This window comes from Neolamprologus multifasciatus, chromosome 13 (assembly GCF_963576455.1).
Source record: "Neolamprologus multifasciatus chromosome 13, fNeoMul1.2, whole genome shotgun sequence".
In the NCBI taxonomy this organism is placed as follows: domain Eukaryota; kingdom Metazoa; phylum Chordata; class Actinopteri; order Cichliformes; family Cichlidae; genus Neolamprologus; species Neolamprologus multifasciatus.
In genome coordinates, this window is record NC_140451.1 from 17,783,450 (window position 1) to 17,806,667 (window position 23,218).

Sequence of the window (23,218 nt, forward strand, 5' to 3'; positions counted from 1 at the left end):
TGTTTTGTTTTGTTTTTTGGAGAAAAAAAACTACACGCAACCGGCGTGACGTGTGTATATCTCGGCCAATCACAAGTCAACGGGCGGGACTAAATATGAACCAGCGGAGGATTCAAAATGAAGAAGGCGGCTGAAAATGGTTCCCCAGACACTCACAAACTCGAAAGAAAGTAAGGACTTTTTGATTAATTTGTCAAAGATGAACAAGTTACAGTGCTGCTGAGTAAACTATGCGTCCATCACAGGATTAGTACTAATAAAACAAAACAAAACTCTGTTTTCACTACTTTGCATTGGGACTTGTGTTTTTTCCCTGTTAGCAATAGCCAGTGGAGCTAAGTTAACCTAGCAACAGTTTATACTAACATAAGCTAACGTTAATTCGATAATTCACGCAGTCTTACTTTTAAGGCTTTATTCTCGGTCCAGCTCGAAGTTTCATGATTTCAAGATGGGCATTAATCTATGGCGTATGTGTTTCCTTTAACAGGGAGACAAAATGCAATGTGTTTATCAGTCAGGAAAAGCCGAACCAGCCTGTCATCTTTAACCCGGACTTCTTCGTGGAGCGGCTGAAACATGAACATCCGCAGGCTTTCACGGAGCTGGTACTTAGCAACATCACTCGAATGATAGATCTGCCTGGGGACGAGTTTGCCCAGCTTACTGGAGACTCGGAGCCTAGAGTCCCCTCATCCAGCGGCTTTCTACGCTCCTTTAACTTCCTGAAACGGAAAGGTTAGGCTATAAGAGTCCTCGTTATGCACACATGTTAACCGCCTTTGAAACGGTATTTTGAATAAATATGATTTATGTAATGCTTATATTCTTTTGTTATTGATTTCCTGAGGGAGAAAGCAGAGTTGTGTGGAGTTTCTCAGTCATGTAATTTTATTTCTAAGGCTGAAATAATTAAGTAGTTAAGCGATCAGTACATAATTTACCATAAGCAAATATGATAAGATTGCTTGTTCCTGCTTATGGGGAGTTTAGGGGGGCATGAAAAAGAAGGCAACATCTAACCCTCACAAATAACAAGCAAGAACAATCCAGTGTTTATTTTGGTTAAGCAAATCATCTCTCCTCTAATTATTCATCAGGTGATGAACAATAAAGACTGAAGACTAAAGCGCTTTTGATTTTCATCAAGTGATCTTGTAGTTATAGTTTGCCTCTCACATCTTTCTATTTTGACTAGGATAGGTCCATTTGTACACAAAAAGCCTACAATCAGCCTTGATGTGTCATTTGATTTTTTGCAGACAAAGGAGTCGTTTTTGGTGCACCATTAACTGAAGAAGGAATCGCACAGATCTGTCAGCTCATCGAGTACCTGAATAAAAGTGAGTATTGATTCACATGCTCATATAACGTGACATTAAATGAACCGTATCATCCAGAGTGTTTTGTGATATTGCGCCTTTGCATGTGTCACCTCCAGAGGCAAAGAAATTCTTAACAATATTATTTTTTGAAACACGATTAAAATAACTGGATTATACTAAATCGTATATGTCAAGCATCACACTTTTTACTTGCTCTGTAACTTAGTTTAAGCATTGAATTGCCATGAGGTCATGGTTTATTTCTAGAAAGCAATGATGTCATTCACTGAAAGTGGACACTGGATGAAAATGTTTGAGTCAATAATTTATCTGAAAGCACTTTGCTCTTGCTGACTCCCTCCTTCCATTTACTTCTCTCCATCACTCACCTTACTGCTGTGTCTTTGGCTCTCTGTGTCTCCTTCACTCTGTGTCTGCCTACCTAAACACCCTCCACCCTCCCCCTTTCTGGCTGTCTCGCTCCATCTTTCTCTCCCACCCCTCAGACCTTCATGTGGAGGGGCTGTTTCGTGTGCCAGGCCACAGCTTAAGGCAGGCAGCCCTGAGGGAGATGCTGAACACTGGGGCAGAGATAGATCTAGAGACAGGCGATTTCCACCCCAATGATGCCGCAACATTGCTCAAAGCCTACTTGGGAGAGCTTCCAGAGCCTCTGTTGACACACAGACACTATCGTGCTCATCTGAAGATTGGAGGTGCTGGTTGGCTCATGCACATATCTTTGTCATTCAGATTAATGCATGGTCAGGAAAAATATTGCTTACCTGTGCTTTGTAATATTTTTTGTCACTTGTTTTTAGAGTTGACTCGCTTTGATGATAAAGGGGATAAGACAAACGTGCCAGATAAGGAACGCCAGATCGAGGTGTTTCAGCTCCTGTTTATGCTTCTCCCATCTGCCAACCGGAGCTTGTTGAAGCTGCTGTTGGATTTACTGCACAGCACAGCTTGCAATCAGCACTCCAACAAGATGTCTGCCATTAATTTAGCTAAGATGTTTGCTCCACACATCATCTGGCCCAAAAATGTAAAGACCTTAGGTTCATTTTGTTCTGCCTTCCGAAACACTGTTTGCAGTCAAATGAACCATGAGAAATAATAGTAATAATAATAATAATAATAATAATAATAATACTATCTTTTTGTGTTTCTTTGTGTTCTTCTTCTTTTAATTTTGCAGGTAATGGCAAGTGATCTTCAGGGAGACATAGAAAAACTCAATAATGACATAGCATTCCTTATTAGACACTCACAAAAACTGTTCAAGGTAAGCTCCCCAGGCATTGATCACTTATTGCATCAGTGTTGCTTAACTTATAAAAAAATAAACAAAATGCTTTTTTTTTTTTTTTTGCCAATAGAAAAATCAAAATGTAACATTATTTCCTTTATGTAGTATGAATTCTTTATTTCAGTTTCAAAGTAGAACATAGTTAGCCTTAACACACTGTGCTTTATGTCTGAATAGCTTCCACATTAGTATATTTAATTGTTTCCAGAGGCTTTAATGTTCGTCTGTTTTCATTGAAGGCGCCTGCGTATATCAAAGAATATGCCCGCTTGTACTTCACAGGATCAAAAGCTCTTCAGTCAAATGTAAGTATTTTTGTTTTCTATTTCTACCAGAGTTTGTCTTAGTAGGGAAAAAAGGGAGCGTTAGTACTGCACTGCATTTAGCAAATTACCAAATCCAGTCACTTCAGTGTTTGGTTCATTTTAGACACTTGGATGTCTAACTCCAGAACCTGGAAAGGCTGGTGTCTTCAAGGCGTTTAATAGAATAATTTTCAAATGAGCCTGAAATAAAACTTTGAAATACTGGTTCGGTAGTCAGATTTTAAAGCTGTATGTAAGCTCTCACTTAGAGCAACAAGTAAATCGTTGCAGTTATCTCTCAAAAACTGTTTGATTGGTTTTGTTCTATGAAAACAGAATTTTGAATGTTATTTGGTTTGTTTTGACATTTTTTAGGATGACTTGACTCTCTGTTCTGGGGCCAAAGAGGGCCCTATGACTGCAGTGACAGTGGCCTCCCCTTCTCCCTCCATAACAACAGTCACATCTGATACTCAGAGTTACACTGAATCAGCCCTCAGAGAGCTTTACCAGCAAGTCAGCAGCATGCCAGAGTCTGCCAAAAAGAAAAAACTCATCAGACAGGTATAACTCGGTGTAATGCTGCTGTGATAAGAAAGACGTGCATACAAGGTGCTTGGAGAACCAACACGTAAGGTGGTGTATTTTTCTGTGTAGATCGAGAAACAGACACCCTCAGCAGAGTCTCGGGCACCATTCAGCAGGAGGCACTGGCGTTCACGCTCTTGGGGTGGAATAATAAAGGTTTGTTGACAGTATTTGTGTGTCTGCATTACCCGTCACATGATTTCATGCCAACCTCTTATAGACACAAAGCTTTTCATATATATTTGCCTGTGATCCTGTTAATCAGTGTTTTGATTATTCCAACACAAATTGAACAAAAACAAAAATCTGTTGATGTTGTGTAATAGTTTTTTCTTATTTTTCATTTTCTAACAGAAGAAAGTGTTTGGAAGCCAAATGTTAGCTGAGAAAGAAAATGGCAGACCACAGACTCATCTACCCAGCTGCTCTGCTGATGGACAGGTAGAAGAAGGAACCAGTTGTGCACAAACAAACACAAGTATATTTTAAAATAAGTCTGAGAAGGAGAACCTGCACCTTATTTAACAGAAGTTTTGCTGCTGTAAAATATTAGCTAACTGGTCCTGCAGAGTGAAAAAAGTCTTTAGCACTTTTTTTCTTCTGCCTCCAACTGAGTGACTGCTGCTTTGGATACCAGTGATCAGACAGGAAATAAACTTGGTGCAGGTGATAATCTTTAAAAAACTGCCCCTAATAAACCCCTCATAGTAGTGATTACAATGTAGAGGGAAACACTTAAGAAGTAATTCTTTTATTTTAACCATGACCAACTAAAATGTCACACTGAAATTATTGTGCACAGTTTGCTTTTAAAACTGTCATCGGCTACAGCTAGAGAGCAGTTTTCCTCATTACTGTGTTGAACTTTTCTGGCATTTCAGCCATCAGTCTGCGGTTCACCACAGGCGGTGCATAGATTGTTAATGATGCCTGTGCTCAGCTGAAAGGACTGAACATTACCTAATCGTCTCTCTCTTTCTCTCTTTTTTCCTCTTTCCTCCACCAGGATTAATCGTGTGTGAAAGGATGTGCGCCTCTCAACTTGGGAACCATCAGTCTGACTTTTATGTAAAAGTAATTAAATGATCATCTCGAGTTCTCTGTAAACAGAAGGTGTATTATAAGGTTTTCTTTACATACCATGTTTAGATCATCTTTTTTTGTCTCCATTTTTTGTCACAAAGTTTTAGACTTTGATTTAAAGAATCTCGACCTTTTTTATCGAGCTCTCTCTTTTTTTCTCAGTTCAGCAGAAATAATTGGAGTGAGAGCGCTGATATGTTCTTCTTTTTTTTCTCACTTCACCTCTTTTCAAGAGTTTCGTCTTACTTTCTTGTTCAGTGATGATGCTCCTTATTATGCAGTGTAATTGCACTGGTGAAATTTGCATCCTTAGCTTTGTGATTGAGTGAAACCTGTCTGATTTTAATTTGAAAAGCATTAATGTATTTATTTTTCACTGGACTTCTGGATGATTTCCATCAGGATCTCATTAGTATATGGCATTGGATGGAAAATGTGATATACAGAGTTTCTATTTAAGTGTTAAAATTGCTTGTAAGTTGTAGGATAATTAGTTAGATTTTGTCACTGAAAACCAAAGTTATTTAAATCCAAAGTGTGCCTTAAAATGAACATATCTGAAAGTTTTACGAAGATTATCCTTCCCCAGTAGCTTATTTTGTGTGTCGATAAAATAAGAAGGATGCTTAGTGAAAGGTCAATGGAGCTTGTGTACTTTATGTCAATATTTGTTTGTTTCACTTTAGCACAAATCCTTTCTTGACACTATGATCCCTTAAGCTACTGCTTCTTTAAACTGTACCTTGGTTTTCTGTGGTTGGTCTTAGATCTTACATCCGGTTTGAATTCTTATGCAGCACTGTATCTGGTTTTATAGCTTTATATAATTTTTTTGTTTGTTTTTTACCTTTGACGATACTGCAAGATATTTTTTTAAAATGAGTTTTTATTGTTCATATTATATTTATCGTTATTCAGTTTTAGTTTGGTTGAATGCAGATGAAGATGGATTGTTTACTTGCCTTCTGCTGTAACTGGTAATCCAGGTGTTTTTCTGGGAGAGTTTTGGCTACAACCACTTTTAACCCCACTTTGTTGCCTTACTCCATGAGTGAAACTCACTTTTCACTGCTGTTACAATTTAACTATAATGTGACCATGTAAACTGGTGAATCTGGTGCTGCTGTGAAGCTATGCAACTCAATGTAATTAAAAGACATCAAGCTGCACTCCATAGTTGGCTCTTTTTTTCTTTTCTTTTTTGAAAAGGCCAAACTTGAGTCACTGAGCATACAGACACAATTGTGAGCATGCTTTCTAATGATTATTATTCTATTAATCATCACAATTTAAGTACTTGTGCCTGAACCTCTGCAATGCTTTTATGTATTTATTTTTATTTTTTTCCTGCCACAAGGTGGTGCTCTTTAGTTGTAAATAATCAGTGAGGTACAGACTCATGGGTAGAGGTTATCCACTTTTGAGTCACTAGTGTATAAAAGGTTGCTGCAGCTGTCTCTGTAGTGTAAGCTCTCAGTATTTATTAAAATAAGAAAATGACATGCCCACCATATAGTCATATTCATATATAAGCAGCTACTTGAAAGGTTTCCCTGTACTTGAAACTCGTGCTTCTCTAACAGGACATATCAAAACATCCTACGTCCTGAAAGTTGTCAATAAAGTACATATGAGTTGTTTTAATTGTACCAAATAACCTGAAAACCTGCATTAAGAAGTTTAGGCCAATGATCAATAATGAATTTAAATAGAAGAAGAAAACTTTCAAATGCAGTTATGGGGTGAAAGTTTGAGTAGCAAGAAAATGTTTTTTCCATAACAGCATGAATGCCTGTTTGTCATTATGGTGTCAATGTATGGTTGGTATTGTAAGTATATGCTGTAAACATGTATAGGAATGTTCCCCAAATCCTAAATATATATATATATATACAACAGACAACGTCCCCAATAGGAAGTGTATTGTTTTACAGCTAAAACTCCACAGGGGTTTTATTTAGCAGTGAGCTTGATGACTGTAAAATGACTCACTGGTACTGCAATCAACTTCACATTATATCAAAATATATATGTTTGTGGGTTTGTGAGTGGATGTGATTTTGCTTTGAATGTATGCATTAAAATGCCTTTTAGAGGGAGCTAATTCTGTCCATATTCTAAACTCACTAACCGATCATTTGCGTTAAAAGGAAAACACAATTAAAAGATATGGGTTTTTTTTTATGCCTTTCCGAGGCACAGCTGTGTTAGAGAGAAATACAAATGACTGGTCAGAAGCACACTGTGGAATTTTCTGAATTCTAAATTGGGTTTCTTTGTATTTTATTTTCAAGCATATGTTGGTTTCTTTTTAGTTAACTACAATAGTAGTTTTGGGTGAAAGATGTATGAAAATAGCATAAATATACATAAATGTGGGAACCGCTGTTTAAGGTTTCTATAAATATAAATTATTAAAGTGAGTGAAGGATGAACTAATCACAAAAGCCTGTGTCTGCTAAGATGAAGATATTGTGGTATTGTTTTACACAATTATAGAAAAAAAAGAGAGTTGGGCAACGCAAAAATTTTATTCCATCCAAAAGGATTGAACTGTCAGACAAGATGTTGTTCACAGGCATTGAAAAGGAGGTGGTGCAGTTTCCAAAACACTCCTCAAATTCCTCCTAGTCCCACTAGCTCTTTTAAACACACCTAAAATGCTGAAGAAGAGAAGATGCAAAAATACCTGTTTGCTTTTTGTTGTTGTTGTTGTTTGTAAATCTGTAATGTCAAGAAATGGCAATTAACAGAAATAATGAAGGCAAACTTTCTATGAGAGCTGTGCAAGATTGAACACATCACTGCTTTGTGGGCTGGAGCCAGTGTCACCAGAGTGGATTCTGTTAATTAGCAGCAAATTCTAGCATAGTATCTGTTAAGGAAAAAAAAACAAAGCTGAAGCTGCAAAGAAGAGGATTTATTCAGCAACAGGATAATGATCCTAAACACACCTCGAAATCCACTCTAACCAAGACTCTAACTCTTGGAAGTCTTGGCTTGGCTCCATGAAGCATTTGCAAGTTGTCAAAGAGGATCACACACCACACACGATACCAAGCTTTTTGACCTCTGGCTTTTAAAACTGCAAAGATGGGAATAAAACATGTTTATCTTGCTTAAATGAATCAATTATTTAAATTTTTTATCCTTTATCCTTTTATACCTTTTGGACTTCCTTTCCTTGGTTTGCTCTTCACAGTAACACAGAATTTAATCATGGGTGCCTAAGCATATGTAATGCTTCCACATTAATTGGGTTTCCTCATTGTTATCAGTTCTTGGTAAAATCTTCTGTTTTGCAAACTCTCCTCTGCCAGACTATTGTAATTGCTGCTATGTCGTCTTATGCCTTTGTAAACAGCAGAATTATTCCTTTTGCATATTTGTGTGCTTTCCTCTCAAAGCTCTGTGAGAGCGGAGGGATGTTACCACCACCCCCTATTACCACTAAACACCACTGCCTCCTCTTTAATTAACCATTCATTGAAGGAAGCTCTATACTGCACTGACATTTTTACTGGGACAGATGGAGCTTTTACTGATTTGTTCCGAGTAAGTGCGAACACCTGCATGTGCGCATTCATATGTGCATGTTCTGAACTGGACAAGCATCAAAGAAGACAGATGCACACAAACTCAAATATATCTTATTGCATCATCTGTGACTCTTTATTGTCTTTGTGCCTTTTGTCAGTTAATGTGAATGGGGTTGTTATGTCTGTGTGATTTGCTGATATTAATGTTAGGAGGGATCTGCTCATCCCAGCAAATCTCTCTGTAAAGTTAAAGCACAAAGTGCATGGCTCAAGCTGAGCAGAGCCACGGCTGAGGTGTCTGATACGCACTATAGTAAAGATTTCAGTATTTTTATATTTTGAAAAGTGTGAAGTGTTAATAATGCATAGCAATGATAGTTCTTGACTAATCCTTAAAAAAAAAACAAGTTGCAAAACCAGAAACGTGAATACAGACGCCAACTCAATCACTTCTTGAGGCAATCTTGTGATAAATGGTGCTTAAAGGCATCTTGTCTTTGTCTTCATTTATTTGAAGTAAAGCACTGCCCATCTCTTGGGAGAACAGCTGATATGCGGTAATAGTGGCCTAAGTATTAATTAATGGTGCTTAATGGTTTATGAAGAGTCTTTAATTAAGTAGATGATCAGTATGCAAAATCAGAGACATGCACAGTGAGGAAGTCTGATCCATGGGAGTTATTCCTTTTCTTTCTTCATAAAGTTTCACATTTCATTTTAAGTTGTCACCTTTATTTTTAATGCTTTTTTGTAATATAAATGAACCCAGCAATTATGGCCTGAACTCATTAAGATCAGAGCTCCATTTTCTATCAAAATCTAGAATAGTGATTTGCAATTCTACGAAGTCCAAGTCGAAATGCATTTGTAGAGTTCCTGAGAGCTACAATTACACTGTCAACTTCAGTCAGTCTCTGATATATGTACACACAGTTTTAACTAAGTAAAAAAGAGTTATTATTAATTCCTGCAAAGGAAATGATTTCCTACATACAGTGGTGTGAAAAAATGTTTGACCTCTTCTTGATTTTCTAGTTTTTTGGATATTTGTTACACTTACATGTTTCAGATCATCAAACAAATTTTAATATTAGATAAAGATAACCTGAGGAAATGCAAAATGTAGCTTTTAAATGATTTTATTGATTAGGGGAGAAAGGTTATCCAAACCTACTTGGTCCTGTGTGAAAAAGTAATTACATGTATAGTTAAATTGTGAATTAAATGTGATTTAATTGATGATTTTAGTGTTTAGTGTCACTAAACACACTCAGGCCTGATTATTGGCAGATATGCTGAATCAAGAAATCACTTAAATAATACACCACTATTCTTAAGACTTTGGGGCTGCAGTGAACCACAGTGAGAACCATTATACACAAATGGAGAAAATTTGGAACAGGGGTAAAACTAGACCTAGGAGTGACCAGCCTACCAAATTACTCCAAGAGTGCATGGATGACTCATCCAGGAGGTTGGAAAAGAACCCAGAACAGCATTAAAGAATGGCAGGGTTCACATGTCTCAGTTAAGGTCAGAGTTCATGATTCAACAATAAGAAAGAGACTGGGCAAAAATGACATCTATAGGAGAGTTCAAGGAGAAAACCACTGGTGACCAAAAAAGACAAAGGCTTGTCTCACATTTTCCAAAAAAGTGTGATGATCTGGGGCTGTTTTGCTACCTCAAGACATGGAAGACTTGCTGTAGTAAATGGAACCATGATTTCTGCTTTCTACCAAAACAACCTGAAGGAGAATGTTCAGCCATCTGTTTCTGACCTTAAGCAGAAGCGCATTTGGGTTTTGAAGCAGGGCAATGATCCAAAACACATCACCAAGTCCACCTCTGAATGGGTTAAGAAAAACAAAATGAAGACTTTGGATTGGCCTAGTCAAAGTCCTGACCTGAATCCGATTGAGATGCCATGGCACAACCTTAAAATGTTTTTGATGATCTGAAACATCTACGTGCAATAAACATGCAAAAAACTAGGACATCGGGAAGGGGGCAAACACTTTCTCACACCACTGTATGCCACATATCGGGTTTTTTTATGGTTTTTTTTTCTATTTTAAATACATATATATTTTTTAGCTTTGAGTCCAGTGTATGATCCTGGCATTGGGAGACAGATTGTGTGCCAGTTGCTCTGACAAATTTAAAAAACAGAGCAGGTAAAATTGGGATTCTAGTGGTTTGCCTTTGCATTTGCATATATTAGATTATATTCTCTGTTCCCGTAGCTATGCTGTGCTTAAAATATAGTGTTTGATTTACTTTTTATGGCGGTGGTCTGCCTCCCCTGCAGATTCATGATCTGTGGAGGCAGACTGAATATATGTGTTTTGTTTCTTTTATTCCAGTTCCCTGCTGCTGCTGCTGCTGCTTCTGTCTGTGTGGCCACGCTTGATGTACATGTTAAGACCCACACTAACTGATTATTTATTCCGGCTTTTTGCCTCCCCGGACCGAGGTGTTGATTCCTCTCTTCCCTACTGGATACACACACGCACGCACGCATGTACGCACACACACAGACCACTGTCTCCCCACAGCCTCTCCCTTCAGGCAGGGGTTATGCAGTGTCATGCAGGTTAGGTCTCTCTCTCTCTAGGGGTTCGCCTGGAGGCAAACCTGAGAGAAAAGAAGGAGTGGAGTGAGTGAGAAATGAAAAAGAAAGATACTTGGTGTAGATTTGTATTGTGAATAGAGTCAAGGGAATGAAAAGGGGATCTCAGGAATGAGAGTGAGTTCAGGCAGGGTTCTGGAGGGGGTGTTGCATGGGGAGGGAGAGGAGTGGGTGAGGAGAGGAGGGGTAGGGGTGGAGTCGGGGGCTCTGCTATTTGTAGATCCTTGTGATGGATGACTAGTGTGTGTGTGTGTGAGAGTGAGTGTGTGTGTGTGTGTGTGTGTGTAAGAGAGAGAGACTGGCATTTTTTTCTTTCCTCTCTTTGCCTATTCCCTCTCTCTTCAGGCGAGCAGAGCAGAGCGGGACTGAGTGAGAGGAGGACAGAGACGCAGACGTGTGCAGACCAGAGCACACCAACTCCACAAAGACAAGAGAGAGGAGAAGAGTTTGCAAGGAGAACATAAGAAACAACTGCTTATTTTTCTTTTCTTTTCTTTTCTTTCTCTTTTACATCTGCAAACTGTGGTGGATATCAAACCAGCATCAAAAGAATTCTACAAGAAGAAAAAAGGATTTGCATGGCTTTACAGCAGAGAGGAAAATATTAGCATTTCTCACGTGTAATTTTTTTTTTGTTCATATTCATCAAATATATGAATTTATTCTAGTGGACTTGTAAGGTGTAACAACTTTTGGAAGCAGACGTAGAGAGGGGAAGGTGGACACACAGAGAAGTAAGGGCTTGTTAAAGAAGAGCAGGTTGTCGTTCTGGTGAATATGGCCATTAGAGAAAGCTGGTTTGAGGCAGGCATGGGCAGGTTGGCCAGGCAGCCACTCTGGATGTGGGTGGCGATGCTCTCTGCCCTGATAGTGGGCAATGCCAGTGGCTGCCCAGCCCTGTGTACCTGCAGCGGAACCACAGTAGACTGCCATGGACTGGGTCTCAAAACCATGCCAAGGAATATCCCCCGCAACACTGAAAGACTGTGAGTACGATCTCTGCTTTAGTTACTTCTCTGTGTGGGCGCATGAATGTGTGTTTGTATAAAAGAAGCTTTAATATCTTCGTTTCTTACTGGTTCCCTTCTATTTCCTTGATACATTGTAGTAGTGCACGCGACTTTGCTTAGACTGAAACAGAACAATAGCCCTGCCTGTAAAGCTGTGTGTATGTGTGTGCATGTGTGTGTGTGCATGTGTGTGTGTGTCCATGTGTGTGTCAGAGAGAGACTGTGTGTCACTCAGGCAGTCAGTCACTAACTGGCATTCCAGTCAGGTATAAATAGGCATGAGGGACTGGCAAGACCAGAGGCAGATGTGTGCCTCTCACATGTGTCCATAATTTACTTATTTGTTTACACTTGCAGCATGTAGCTTCATTTTTTCCCCTCAATTTTGAAGCTAAAATACATTTAAATCCCCTTTTCTCTTCACTTTTTTCATATAAATGTAGAGTTTAAAAAGTAAAGTCTGACTTGAATTTAAGAACAAGGTTTGACATCCAGTCTGCGCCACACTGTGTCGCTTTGCCTCTTTTCTTACCTCTATTGCAGTTTTTACTTTTTCTGCCTCTCCCCGTTCTCCCATCTCCCCTTCTCCAGCTCCTCAACGCGCACTCCGCAAATTGTTAAATCATGGAGAAAATTAAGCAAATCAGCTACTTAGGCGAGTCTTGCACTAGTATCACGTAGCTGTCTTGTCAAACGGTGGGAGGATGGGAGACGGCGGGAGAGATGAGGCGGATGCTGGCTCGCACAGTGGAGTTTCTCTGTCTTTTCTGACATTCTTCTGAAATATTCATCAGCAAATCAGAAGTGAGGAGTGCAAGGGGAAATAGATTGTTCTATTTCAGCTTTTAGAATATCAGTGCTGAATAAAACATGCTGTGGGAACAGAGGAGAGAAAGCCTGTGTCAGAGGCAGCGTTGGCATAGTGGGAGCCGGCTGCATATTTTATGGTTTTCATATTTAATTTCTAAGAACACCTTTTTTTTCCCTGCTTCACGCTCTGCATGTTACCAGGTTGCATTTGTACATATGCTGGTTTAACAGTGAACCGGAGAGGAAACATGGTTATTTTGTGGTTTCCTTTTACATGAATGGCCATTCACACTGGAACGATCCCCTGCCCCTCTGCTCAAGAGTATTTTTGTGTTAAAAGTTGTTTGTTCATTCATAGGTCATGTACAGCTGCACATTTTATCGCCGTAGCATCTCACTCAGGACGTTGCATTTTAAACACAACGTACTTAAAGGTCATGTGTAACTTATTCCTGCATTGTTGCCTTTTTCCCCCCCCCCTCTGGTTACGTGTGTGCATGTATAAGCTGTGTGTCTAGGTCATGTTGAGCAGTTCTGCTTAACAATAGAGACAATCCTCTGAGGGTTGTTGTAAAGGGTGATTCATCAAGGTGATTGCACAAATCAACACCAGCCCCACATGATGGTCCCATGTGCATAGCGAGATTTATGTGTATGTATTGGGAAAATGTGTGTTTATCTGAATGAACTTGTGCAGCCACTGCTGGGGTCAAGAATGAGTAATGACTTTGTCAAGTTTATGTAACTGTCCCAGAGGTTTGTTGCCCTCGTCTGTACCAAACGATGCTAACGGACACTTTCTTTTCATCAATTTGAATCGTAAAGATTTTAATTGTGTGATGCTCCAGTATATATAACTGCTGAACTTTAATACAAGGGAACTCAGTATTAGTGTTAGGAGGCTAACTGAAAAGGCTATCGTCATACAAAAATCTGCACTTTACCTTGTAAGGCTGGTTTTGTGCTGCATTTGTGTGAATGGGTGTACTTGCTCTCATGTATACAATACTTTAGTGTGTGTTTGTGTGTATGTGTTAGAGAAGGAGGGGGTTGCTTTTGGGAGAAAGTGTTTGTGCGTGTGTATGTAGGCTGTTGAGACAGACAGCAGAATCCCATTTGCACTTGTCACTGTGGGTTTGGATCAGGTCTGACCCCTGCGCTCCTCAGACCGAAGCCTGTAATGAGACTGTGAGCTCCACGTGTTAAAATCACACCCTGGCGTGTATGGGCCGCTGGCCGCTCCCTCCCCCCTCTGCTTTCTCTCTGCATCCATCCTCTCTCGCTGTCTATTTCTTTGCCTCTCCTCCCCTTCTCTCTTGGCCTTTTATCAGGCAACACTGAGAGAAAATCTCCATCTGTAATGCTGATTAAATTGGCTCGCGCACAGTAAAGGATCTTAGTTAAGCTTTTTGTTTGACAGGTATGAAATTAAACTCTTCTCTCTCCTTGTTTTGTCTTCTTAACAGCCCCGCTCTTTAGTTCGAGTGCGTGTCCCATCTGTGAATGAGTTGATTTGAAAAAGGGGAGGAGTTGTGTGTGTTTTTGCGAGTGTGTGTGTAACTGCAAAACGTCTGTGCACTGATTATGTATTTTCTGTGCCAGAAGATACCTTGTACTGAGATGCGGGGGCATGTTGGAGCCCCTCCAGAGTAGAGGAGTTGGAGGCTGCACACCATATGTGTGTGTTTGTGTGTCTGTTGTGCAAGCCTGGATAAATCTGATGTTCGCTTTAGTTTGTGCATAAACCACAGCATGTGCTTCCATGTGTGTATGTTGCACACAAGCAGAGAATAAGCGATAGCCAGATGAAAACACATGAGGATTAGTAGTGGTTAAAGATGAGCAGCCCGGTCGCTTTGATAACCACATCTATGCATTTTGGGGTTGGAGGTGGTAGGCGTGTGTGCCTGTGCCAGGGAATGCCTGTAGTGTTTCTGGCATCACCACATAGCTGGTACAACTGACAGCTCACTGGCCACCTGATCCATAATTTACCCTGACAAGACTGAACACAGCCTGCCTACTACCTGCCAACACTGGCTGTGTGACTAAAGTGGAGAGCGCAAGATGGAAAAAGACAAAGAAATGGGGGTGAAGGGTGGAGCTGGGGGGTTGGATTGAAAGCACGATAAGAAGCCAAGGCTGGCACAGTAACTAAAGTGGTAATCACTAATGAAAGGATTACTACACCAGAGCAGTTAAGAGAGATGTAATTCAACCACAAAGCTAATGAATGAATAAACTAGATTATGTTATTTACTATACGGGGCAGAATAGGTCTAGCCCTGAGGCAGACTGAATTTCATTCAGGTCTTTTTTACAGTCTAATATATCCATCCTCATAGCTGGTAATCCCATGAGGAGTGATAATGCCTGGAATGAAGATCATTCAGAGAATGTTTATGCACAGCAGAGCATTGTGAAATTACAGGCCTGGGACTCTGTCATTTCAATTTACTGCCTGTGTAACACAGCTGTGGTCTTTCCTCTTGTACTGAACACCGAGGTGGATGTCCTCTCTCTCTCTCTCTCTCTCTCTCTCTCTCTCTCTCTTGCTCTCTTCATAGCTGCCTTTTGAGCGAGGATTTTGTGAGATGTAATGTAAATGAGGTTTTGCAAGCTATAGTTCCTCCTAAAGTCCACTGTGCTCTTTCAGTTTTTGTTCTAATAAACAATAAGTCACCTTTTTACATTTTGCATACATGTGTAGAAAGTGTGAGTACGATGACTGACTCGTAAGCCTCAAAGCCACCAGCTGTGTTACTATACACACCGCAGGCCCACCGGCCCACTCTTCTAATGAGTACAGCTACTCTGTGGAAGTGTTTAATTGAGCCCGCGAGAGCTCGGAAATGACCCTATCGATATAACTTCAGTGCACGTGTCTATGAGGAAGACACACCAAAACCAAGGCATGCACTTTTTCACGAGCCTAACATATACAGTGTACATTACTGATTGTTCTGCATGGCTGTCTACGAGGGCCGGTTTCTCAGAAAACCTTGAAAATCAAATTTGGAAAATCCACCTAGATCACCTTTCATCTCTCAGAAGACCATCTTTCCTTTTAACCCTACTGACTAGCCAGTAAGAAGCAGGAAAGTGGAGGGGCGGGTGATGTCTGTTCGTGTGTAAAACGCGCATCAGTGAACACTCTGCTGATATTGTGGATATGCCTTCATAATCCACATTTCACGCTGCTCGAGACACTTCTGTTTGAGAGAAGTCTGTGAGCAAATTATGGGCAGCGTTCCACATGAGCTTGACATCTGCACACTAATTAGATCAATATGGCACAGGACCGCAACATTAGAGCTTGGATATTTATCAAGTTGTTCATTTTATAATTCTCAATAAATAATGCATCTATTAAAAATAAATAAAAAAAATGGATCCACACCTTTAGAACTCATATTTTAAGATTAAATATGACACTAAGTTATTTAGAGCTTCAACTCACAGCTGTTTCTTTCTCATTTTATTTATTATTCCATTTTATTGTCTATCAAATATCAGAGAACCGAAGAAAAATCCTCACATTTGCACAGCTGCAAGCCGTCAGCTTTTGGTAACTGTCTGAAACGAGTAAACGATCAAAATGATGATAGATTTTCTTTTGAAAATATTTAAAATGGCCCTGTTTTTGCAGTGGGGGTTATCCATTTGTTGATAGGCTAACCTCTGCAAAGAACTGGAGGAATGCTGATATCAGTGTGCTCTGCGGGGGTGAGAGTCATACGTATGGCAAGTCTTTATTCTTCGAGGCCATCAGATTTAAACACATATGCTGCGTCCATCAAATTACCAGTCAGTGCACATCTGTGAGCCAAACATCTTGTCAGTCTTCTGTTTGGAACAAATGAAACATAATAGATGTGGCTGTGCAGCTGTTTCATCCATAGTTTCTAGTCAAAGTACACATTCGTGTAGCTTAAAAGCCTTCATACGGCATGCAAAGCCACAATAGAACCTCAGAATCTGTCACTGAACAAACTACGGTTATAGTACAAACCATGAAAGACCCTTCAGTCTCTGCCTCTACTACAGCCCCGTGTGTGTTCCTTTTCCAGCCTGTGGCCGTAACACACATTGGAACAGATGTTTAATTGATTCAATTCAGCATGAGAAAGTGCCGTAAGTTATCTATGTTTGATCAGAAGCTGTCTGTATGCTACTTTACCCCCTGGTCTTTTCCCAGGCTCCTTAATTCCATCTCCCAGTCTTTCTCTCCATCTGTAAAATTTTTGCATAGAGCAGCAACTGCTCTGAACGCCCCCCCCCCCCCCCCCCCAAAAAAAACAAACAAACAAAAAAACCCAAAAGAAACCAACCAAAAAACATCATAGTATCTTCTTGCCAGGAGTGTTGTTGTCTGAAGGCCCAGAAAAGAGAAGCAAAAGTCAAATGTTTGGGTTTGGGTCCTTGACTTTTACCTGTAAGGAGCAGGAGGTGCAGGAGACCGTACTGTGGTCAAGGCTATGAGAAGGAGCTGTGTGTGTGTGACGGCAATGCATGTGTGAGATACACTTGATGTTTAACTTTCCTATCAGTAATCTTGCTCCTGGGGCCTGACTGAGCAGAATGAAAACTGTAAATAGCCCTTGAGGAGCCCAGGAGCCAGGAAAACACACTCAGACGGTCTTTACGCGCTGACTGCACACACAGGCAGACTTACACGATTACTGACACACACACACACACACACACACACACACACACACACACACACCAAAAATGTACAGTTAAAGGCCTTAACTGCTTGTCTGAAAGCCACATTTCAATAGAGGGAATGTTTTGAGTTGAGCAGAAATCTGACCTCTTACTGTGGACAGAAGTGTTCCAGTTGGGTTTAAGAGTGTATTATTTTGGTCATGGTGGTCTTTCTTCCTTTCCTTCTCATTCTCACAGTCTTTCAGTATGAGACTGTTGTGTGCTCAGTCAACTGGTTACGTACCCCGTTTGACCATCTAGTATGTAGGTCACTTTCTTCTTGTAGTCTACCAGCCATTTAGGCCTCATTTCTCCACTGACATTTCCCAGACAGCCCGTCAGCTCTTCACAGCTCCCATGGCTAATGGCAACCCTCTGCCACACTGCTTCACACCGTCGGTTTTCGACAGCTAACAACGCCGTCAGAGTAGTTTTCTCCTTTTTCTGTCTCACAGTGACTGTCTTTCTTCCCCTGCTGTCTCCACCTGCGTGTTTTACGGCTGTCAAGCCCATATGCTGCCAAGTCTGCGGGAGGAGGAATGCTTTGCTTCTTCACAGCTTCTCAACCTGTTCATTCATTAGGATGTGTGCTCAGTGGTCTGGTCAAAGAGCATCATCAGTGTGTGATTGTGGTTAATGAGCATCCACATTTTAGGCTGTGGGACGTCAAGCTTGTGTTCATCAGATTGTTTCCACAAGAGGAATTTGGACAGCGCTATGCCACCAATCCTCAATCAGCTGGCTTCTGTCCTCCCTGCCAGGCTAAAGCTGTCCAGGACAAATGGTCCTGTGGCGCTTACAGCAGCGATACAGAATGACTGCAGTTTTCATTTGTGGAAATACTTTTGCTAGCCTGCTGCATAATTTTTTGCAGCCTGTTAGTAAAATTTGTGCCTGTAAATATACTACTGTTAAAATGAACCACCTTCCTCAGACTCTCCTCAGTAAAACCAGGAATGGGACTGAGATTATTATAGTGAACTGAAACTTATTAACAACTAATAGTAGGTGTGAAAAAAGGAAAAACAAATAAAGTTATGTAGTTTGAAAAAAACGTAATTAAAATAATAAAATAAAATAAAGTTTTAATTCAAATAAAAAAATGTAAATGAAAAACCTTCAATTTGGTCAAATTTTTCCTCACAACATGCGTGTTAAGGCTTGATTAAATTGTTGTTGTTTTTTTATTTCTTTTTACTTGGATGTGTTAATATTACAATATTTTTTCTGAACTTAAAGAAAATCTCCACAATATGACTAAAACTAACACTGAAATTGATGAAAACTAAAACAAAATGAGACGAAGTGTGGCAGCTGGGATTGTCAAACTCAATATCAACTCACAGGAAAATATTAGATACTATTTTTAATAGGATTGGAGAGAAAAAATAAGACAAATGCGTCTTAATTTTTTGTCATAAAAACTAAGGGGCGTTTTTTTTTTTTTTTAAAAGATAAAACAATAAAAACAATAACATCAATGACAACAATATTTCTAAGCTGCCTGATCAAAAAAATTAAGATTCTCTTAGGTGGTGAAAAGAGAGACTATTTTTAGGCTCTCTGAGGTAGTGCTGTTTTTTCTGGTGACACAAATAATTGTGTTATCCAGCTAAATTAACAGTCTATTAACAATGAGGGAAGAACTCATTTGTAACCTAGCCTCCACATAGTTGCTAGCTGCTAGCTTAATGACGACAGATGGCTAATGTGGCTAATCATATAATTGCTAATAGTTTAACAGGTAGCATTAACATGGGTACTGGCTAGATTAACATTTATGATAACTTTTTAACACCTGAATGTTGTTGGCATGACCTCTGACCTCTTGAAATTTGTCAAAGTGTCAAAGCCATGGGAACAGGTGCTATTGGCAGAAGGGGCTGTGTGCCTGCCATTCTGCAGTACTGTGTCAAGTTGTGTGTCAGCTGGAGGAGGCAAACAACGCGCTGCTGGTATTAACACTGCTGCAAATGATCGTCTTATCCTTTTCAGTAGTGATTTGTATCTGAGTATTAATTTTTTTTGACAACCCTAGTAGCAGTAATATGGTTTCTGAATGGAATGATTAACAAAACCTGTGAGATGTGGGAACTCTAAATTGAGTTGTTTGCCTTTTCCTGCTTTGTTTTAAGTAACTGTCTCATCATAATGACTCATTTGCTAGCCAGTGGTTCTATGTTTGTTTTTGTTTTGAAGAGTTTCTGGCATAAATCGATTCTGCTGCTGAAAATCTCTGCAGCCAACAGTAGTTTCTCCTGTGACCATTTAGTTGTGATTTGGCTCTGATCTGAACACAATTGCCTGTCCCAGTGGTGCTGTTCATATACACCTCAGTGGGAGTGGTTCAATGCATTCTTTGGTCCCATATATTGAAATTGTAGTTGTATATGTGTGTAAGAAAAAGAGCACATGTGGATCAATCTTTGTGAAAACTTCAGTGAGCCACTGTGCTTGCTTATTCTCTGACTTGGAGTATCATTTCACATAATGTGGCTCAATTTGAAACAGGTCAGAAAAAGGCTCAGAAGAGGGACCCCAGCAGCTGGCAGATATAAACGTAATGAGTTTTTCAGCATTGTAGCAGTGTTTCAAGCTCCTTTGAATTTATAGAGATACAGGGCAATGGAGCATAGCTGCCACATGTCCACCCCAGGGAAGGTGCACCAGGAAACACTCTCAGGCATCAATCTGCTTGGGACAGAAGATGAAGACGGATTAGATTGTGATGTCATAAATCCGTTTTCTCCTCAGGAAGTGTGTCAGCATTGGGAATTCTTACAGAATTTCCAGAGGGTGGAATGGATTTGACTGAGACTGGGAAGCGGAAATCTTTTTACTATAGGAACTCAGTCTGATACCTAATAATTTTCAGCCTCTAAAGTAATACTGCGGTACTGTAATGTGAAATCCCGCACAAAGTCAGTATCAGAAAACATCTGTATATGGAGGGAGTTAATATGCCTTTGCTGCAGTGCCAAAAGCCATTGCTTAGCTCTCTTTGATTGGAAAACAAAGGAAACAGCAATGACTGATACTGTAGCTAATAAACAGCAGACCTTTCCTTGAACTGGCACTAAATCTGACTTTGGCATACTGTGCCATTATTTAGATGTGGAATAAATACAGAGACAAGCAATGCTGAATCCAGAGTCATGGCTTAATCACGTCTGCAGGGCGTATTCTGCAATCTTTTTGTAGATCTGAACAATGTGACCGTTTGTATACCGCTGTTCTTTATGTGTTTTTCTTTCTTTTACATACCATAGCTACTCCCTCCTTAAACAGAAATGGATGGGAATGCCAGAATTCTTTACATCAACCGGACATCCAAAAATCAGCCACACACACTGCCCAGTACATATATCTTTGAAATTCATGCTTAGGAGAATGCAAGAAATATCCAATCTTACAGCTCAGTGTGGCACTGAACTGTCAAGGATTGTGTCAATACGGCATCAATAAGTCATCTGTCCTTGAAGAAGATGAGCTAAGGTGGAAAGATTAATGTCGGGACAACTTTAAAAGACCTGACTGTCATTTGAGCAATTTCAAGGACTTTGTAAAAAATTGCTTGATGTTTTCAAAATGTCAATCATAAAGGTCAGCCTATGTCATAAACAGTATGAATCCATGGATTTATCCTGACTAAACACTATAGCCTGGTGGTGGCATTTGAGCATTGCCTAAATGTCACTGTTTTGCTGAACAGGTGTGTCCTTTAAGATGGCACTTCCTGCGGGATACTGCAGCATTTGAAGATGTTTCCAGAAAGAGTTAATTTAGTGCAGCCACCCAATATCAAACAATTTAAGAAGATTTTGAAATGTTGTTGTATAACAGCTTACATGCAGATATTTGACAGGCTTCTGTTTATATAACAAAACAAAACATTATTGCTAAACGGGAAAAGCATTTGTTTTCTGTATATTTGTTCCCCAAATCTTTGTCTCTTAGTCTTTCTTTTTTAATGTTGTCAGGGTTTCATCAGCGATGACCACCCTGAAGATAAGACACTGGAAATCCAAAAAGGCATGTGTGTGGGTGTATGCGCGTATCCTCGTAAGCACCTGTAATGAGCTCCACATGTGTGTGTATCACAGCCCAGGCTAACGAAGCCCAGTCCATTATTTATTTTCCTGTGGTCCTGTCGCTTCGCCTGTCGATGCACCTGTGTATACACGCACACACATCCACCATCTGTCTATAATGACCGTTCTCGTTCGTACCGCATAGCACTACGGTCCCTCGAGTGGTCATTAGACGAGAGAGTGAGAGAGTTGCTGAGGAAGGGAGAGCAGTGGTTTCGGTGTAGATTTGGAACTAGTTTTTTGGTTTTACTTTGCGAAGGAGTGCCTGGGGGTCAGTGTAGGGTGGACACATAATGCTCAGAAAGTTAATAGAACACACAAAGTGTGTGTTTTGATTACTCTCAGTGCCTTTGAGGCTTATATGATTTGCTTTGCCTGCTTTGTTTTTCCCTCTGTCAGGAGAATACAATCTACTATTGAGGTTTAAAGTAAATCTTACATTTACACAAACCAGAGGTCAACGAATCCACCAAACAACCTTGGGTGTTGGAGTCAAGTTCATCTGGGTAGGACTTGAAAACAAACCTAAAATTCAAATCACTTCTTCAATTACTTGATTTCCTGTTTATTTGCAGCAATGGCCAGCTCCCAGCAGGGAGCTGCTCCCATTATATCCAAAGCACTTAGCTTTCTGGCCTTGTGGCCCTACCCAAATCCCCTGTGCTGGCTCCTGCTAATCCCCACCGATTGTAGAAGGACATGGCAGACAGAGAGGGAAGGGGTGGGGGGCGGTGTTCGGTTGGAGGAGGCTGGAACAGAAAGACAAACAGGCAGCTCAAATGTGGCTTTAAAGGACGTCTTAATATCTCCCAGTAGAGTTGGAACTTAGCTTGAACTTCCTTTTAGCACCTTGAGCCTCCTTGATGTCCAACAAAAAAACACTAGCTTTTAAAGAAGTTCTCAACATTTATTATACCAGGATTATGCTTTAGTAAAAACCTAAGTGCACTGTGTGTGTGTGTGTGTGTGTCACTTTTGTCAGAAGTGTGCAGTTGTTTTAATCCCTCAAGTGTGACAGCCTCTATGCTGCTATGCGCTCATTAAGCTGTTACTGAATAGTTTCAGAGGTAAAATTTAATTATTAATTTTTGTTTGCATCCTTCTCTTTGCAGGGAGCTGAATGGGAATAACCTCACACGAATCACGAAGAGTGACTTTGCTGGACTGAAGTACCTCAGAGTTTTGTAAGTACTCACCTTCTGTTTATGGGCAGTAATGAACTGTTTGTACAGTAGGAGTATCTGTGGAGCATGTTGGTGGTTGAGTTTATCTAGCCATGCATATCTGAATTGTATCTACCCTAGCAGTTTGCAGCTATACTGACTTTCTGCTGATATTAGCATAAACCCACTGAAGTGGCAATGCATTCATCAAGAGTCCTACTCCAAAGTACATTAAGCTCCTGAGTGACTGCAACCACTGATGTAATGGCCTTCTCTCTCACTGTATTCTGCCTGTTGTAGTTGCACTTTACCGTCCCTTAGACACACACATGCTCACTTGCCCTCTGTTCCCTCACATCAGCATGTAATGTGCACACAAGCGCCAGTCCTAAATGGGCTCTCAACACAGCTAACACATTCAGGTGAAGTCATCAATTCCCTCTCCTGTGAAATTAAACAGCACTTGTGACTTCGGGTAATAAAGTAGTTATAAAAGTTTCTCTGTGTGTATGTGCACACAAACTGGTGAGCATTGCTATAGGTGTTAAAAACGCTGCTAAAGGGGAAGCGCTGTAGACCCGAACATGTTTTAAATGTAACATGATCTCAGCATAATTCCTATTACCCTGCAAAGTCTGACTGTTTTCAAT

At 40.1% G+C, this 23,218-nt stretch overlaps 2 protein-coding genes across 5 annotated transcripts in view; both read left to right on the top strand.

Moving 5' to 3' along the window:
* Positions 1-45: 45 nt before the first annotated feature.
* LOC146505377 (rho GTPase-activating protein 19-like) lies at positions 46-5,787 on the top strand. Its single transcript, XM_085181764.1, has 11 exons — positions 46-170; positions 491-738; positions 1,263-1,343; positions 1,832-2,041; positions 2,147-2,373; positions 2,527-2,613; positions 2,877-2,942; positions 3,318-3,506; positions 3,600-3,686; positions 3,885-3,971; positions 4,537-5,787. The coding sequence occupies exons 1-11, from the start codon at positions 118-120 to the stop codon at positions 4,540-4,542; spliced, it is 1,341 nt and encodes a 446-aa protein (XP_085037890.1). The 5' UTR covers positions 46-117; the 3' UTR covers positions 4,543-5,787.
* Positions 5,788-10,976: 5,189 nt separating this feature from the next.
* The window catches only part of slit1a (slit homolog 1a (Drosophila)), an 88,058-nt gene continuing 75,816 nt past the window's right edge, over positions 10,977-23,218 (top strand). For 3 of the 4 annotated variants that reach the window (XM_085182456.1, XM_085182455.1, XM_085182457.1), the window contains exons 1-2: positions 10,978-11,770; positions 22,518-22,589. In XM_085182456.1, the coding sequence (XP_085038582.1) occupies positions 11,562-11,770; positions 22,518-22,589 (281 nt within the window). In that variant the 5' untranslated portion in view covers positions 10,978-11,561. Of the gene's footprint in view, positions 11,771-22,517; positions 22,590-23,218 lie in introns of all 4 variants that reach the window. The other variant, XM_085182454.1, reaches the window with a different exon arrangement.

Coding starts and splice junctions, on each gene's coding strand:
- LOC146505377 (XM_085181764.1), top strand. CDS start 118: ATGAAGAAGGCGGCTGAAAATGGTTCCCCAGACACTCACAAACTCGAA. Junction 739..1,262: donor TAACTTCCTGAAACGGAAAG/GTTAGGCTATAA, acceptor GATTTTTTGCAG/ACAAAGGAGTCGTTTTTGGT. Junction 2,374..2,526: donor ACATCATCTGGCCCAAAAAT/GTAAAGACCTTA, acceptor TTAATTTTGCAG/GTAATGGCAAGTGATCTTCA.